The sequence below is a fragment of the Mesitornis unicolor genome, unplaced genomic scaffold (assembly GCF_000695765.1).
Source record: "Mesitornis unicolor isolate BGI_N332 unplaced genomic scaffold, ASM69576v1 scaffold31783, whole genome shotgun sequence".
Lineage (NCBI taxonomy): Eukaryota > Metazoa > Chordata > Aves > Mesitornithiformes > Mesitornithidae > Mesitornis > Mesitornis unicolor.
The window spans coordinates 7,899-9,901 of record NW_010173154.1 but is presented as its reverse complement, the minus strand read 5'-3'; the positions used below and the strand labels follow the sequence as shown (position 1 = coordinate 9,901).

General features: G+C 60.0%; 1 protein-coding gene across 1 annotated transcript in view; it reads left to right on the top strand.

Annotated features, from left to right (window-relative positions):
• Positions 1–355: 355 nt before the first annotated feature.
• MAVS (mitochondrial antiviral signaling protein) overlaps positions 356–2,003 on the top strand; it is a 3,705-nt gene continuing 2,057 nt past the window's right edge. Inside the window, exons 1-4 of the mRNA XM_010180621.1 lie at positions 356–472; positions 594–768; positions 1,070–1,302; positions 1,688–1,999. Coding sequence (XP_010178923.1) covers positions 356–472; positions 594–768; positions 1,070–1,302; positions 1,688–1,999 — 837 coding nt within the window. The remainder of the gene's footprint in view (positions 473–593; positions 769–1,069; positions 1,303–1,687; positions 2,000–2,003) is intronic.

Sequence of the window (2,003 nt, the reverse complement as noted above, 5' to 3'; positions counted from 1 at the left end):
AGAAACTGCGTGGCCCATGGCCTACGGGAGGGTGTCAGCCTCGGCCCCCGTCACCTGGTGTGGCCTCCGGCAGATCTCGCAGCCAGGGTCCTCCAGAATAAAGAAAAATACGAGTAAATGGCAGAGAGGAGTTGGGTTTGTGCAAGCAAGGCCGGAATTTTAACCCCACTGTTTTGAGCTGGCGGTGTTTTCCGGCCAGGATTTCCCCCTGCGCCACTGGTCGCTGTGGCGAGGTTGTGTAGGAAAGTGTAGCCCATAGAGGCTCCTCTAGCAAAGTGTGAGCTCCTACAGCAAAGCCGAGCGTTGCCCCTCTGCTCACCTTCAGTCTCTCTCTTTTGGCAGGTGCTGAGCCACGATGGGTTTTGCCGAAGACAAAGTGTACGACTACATCTTGAAAAACCTCCGGAATTTCAAGAACATCCGTGTGGCGTCGCTGGCTGATTCCCTGAGCTGCCTGACTGATGCTGACAGAGTAATTGCCTGCTTTCCCTGAGTCCTGCCGGGCTCCTTCCCCCCCAGATAGCTCAGGCAACCTCTAGCTGCCTTACCTCTGAGCCAAACCTTTTCTTAAATGCCCCATGTGTTTTATTTAGGATGAACTTCACTCTCGGGAGGAGATGCGAGGGAGCCAAGCGACCGTGTATAGGTTTTACCAGCACCTGAAGTGCCGGCAGGGCTGGGTGCCGGATCTGATCGATGCGCTGCGCCACAACAATGCGGGGCACCTGGCTGACGAGCTGCAGCGCGTGTACGACTCCTGGCAAGCTCGTAGGTAGCCTTGTTGCCCCTGGCTGCTGTGCTGGGGTGGGGTTTCACAGAGATGGGGACCCAAACCATGTGTCCTGGTGTCTTCTCTCCCTGCCCCGGCTTTCCAGGGTTCTGGGGGTGTCTGTGACCGTCCCTCAGCCTGGGGACGTGCCTGGGGATGGAGAGGTCCTTGTTTGAAGGTGCTTGGGTTGGTGGTGGGCTGAGGGGGAAATGGAAAGGTGAATTAAGGGGTGCTGCAGGCTCCGTGTTCATCCTCTTGTCCCTCGATGTCCCCACTCACAAACCTCCTTGGCTCCTCTAGGTCCCCCAGCTTCCTCTGCTGCCTCCTCCCCTCCTGCCACCAGCAATGCTCATCCCTCCGTCTCCTCCGTCAGTGCCCAGATGCTGTCCCCAGGGCCAAACCCTGCTCCAGGCGCCCCGTTGGCTGAGGAGCCGTGCCAAGACCTGCCCACCGCTGGTTGTTCGCCTGTCCCACTCGCTGCTGCCACCACCACCAGCACAGATCTGGATGCCAGGGCCCCCGTGCAGGAATCGGTGAGCACAGCACGCATCAGACAGGGACACAAAGGTCCCTCTTGGAGCTGTGGGGTGTGAGGAGCCTGTGGTAGGGCTGGGCTTGTTGAGGGACAACCCAAGCAGCCCCTTGTTGCTGGTCTCTGGTGTGTGCTTGCTGGGTCTCGTACCATATGGCCTATGTACGGCCCTGTAACTGCTCCCCTCTCCTGCTTCCTCTCCATGGATGGGGGTGCAGGGTCTGCCCTGTTAGTTTGGGCTCCCTGATCCTGTGCAGACCCCTGGTCTGTGTGGTGGGTGCTGAGGAGAGACCCCCTCCATCAACAGAGTCACTGAGTTACGGTGTGGGGCACCCCAGACCCCCTCATCCTCGCACAGTGATTTAACACAGCTCGTTTTCTTCCAGCTCCCCAAAAACCTGCAGCAAGACAGTCCCCGGCCGCCTCTGCATGGGAATGTGGTGGCAATGGGGACCCCTGGGCCACGGGATGTCCCCCCCGAGCGGGGCCAGGACTGGCTGAGCCGCCAGCAGCACCCAGTGTGTGTGGACAACAGGTGTTTCGGCAACGCCAACCACCTGCACCGCGGTGCTCCAGGCTTGGGTCTGGGCAGGTCTCTTCCGCCGAGGGATGTGGGCGCTGCTCACAGCCCCGAGCAGCCCCGAAATGAGCCCGAAGAGGACGTCTACATCTCCACTGAGTCGTCCTCGAGGGTGGAAGTGG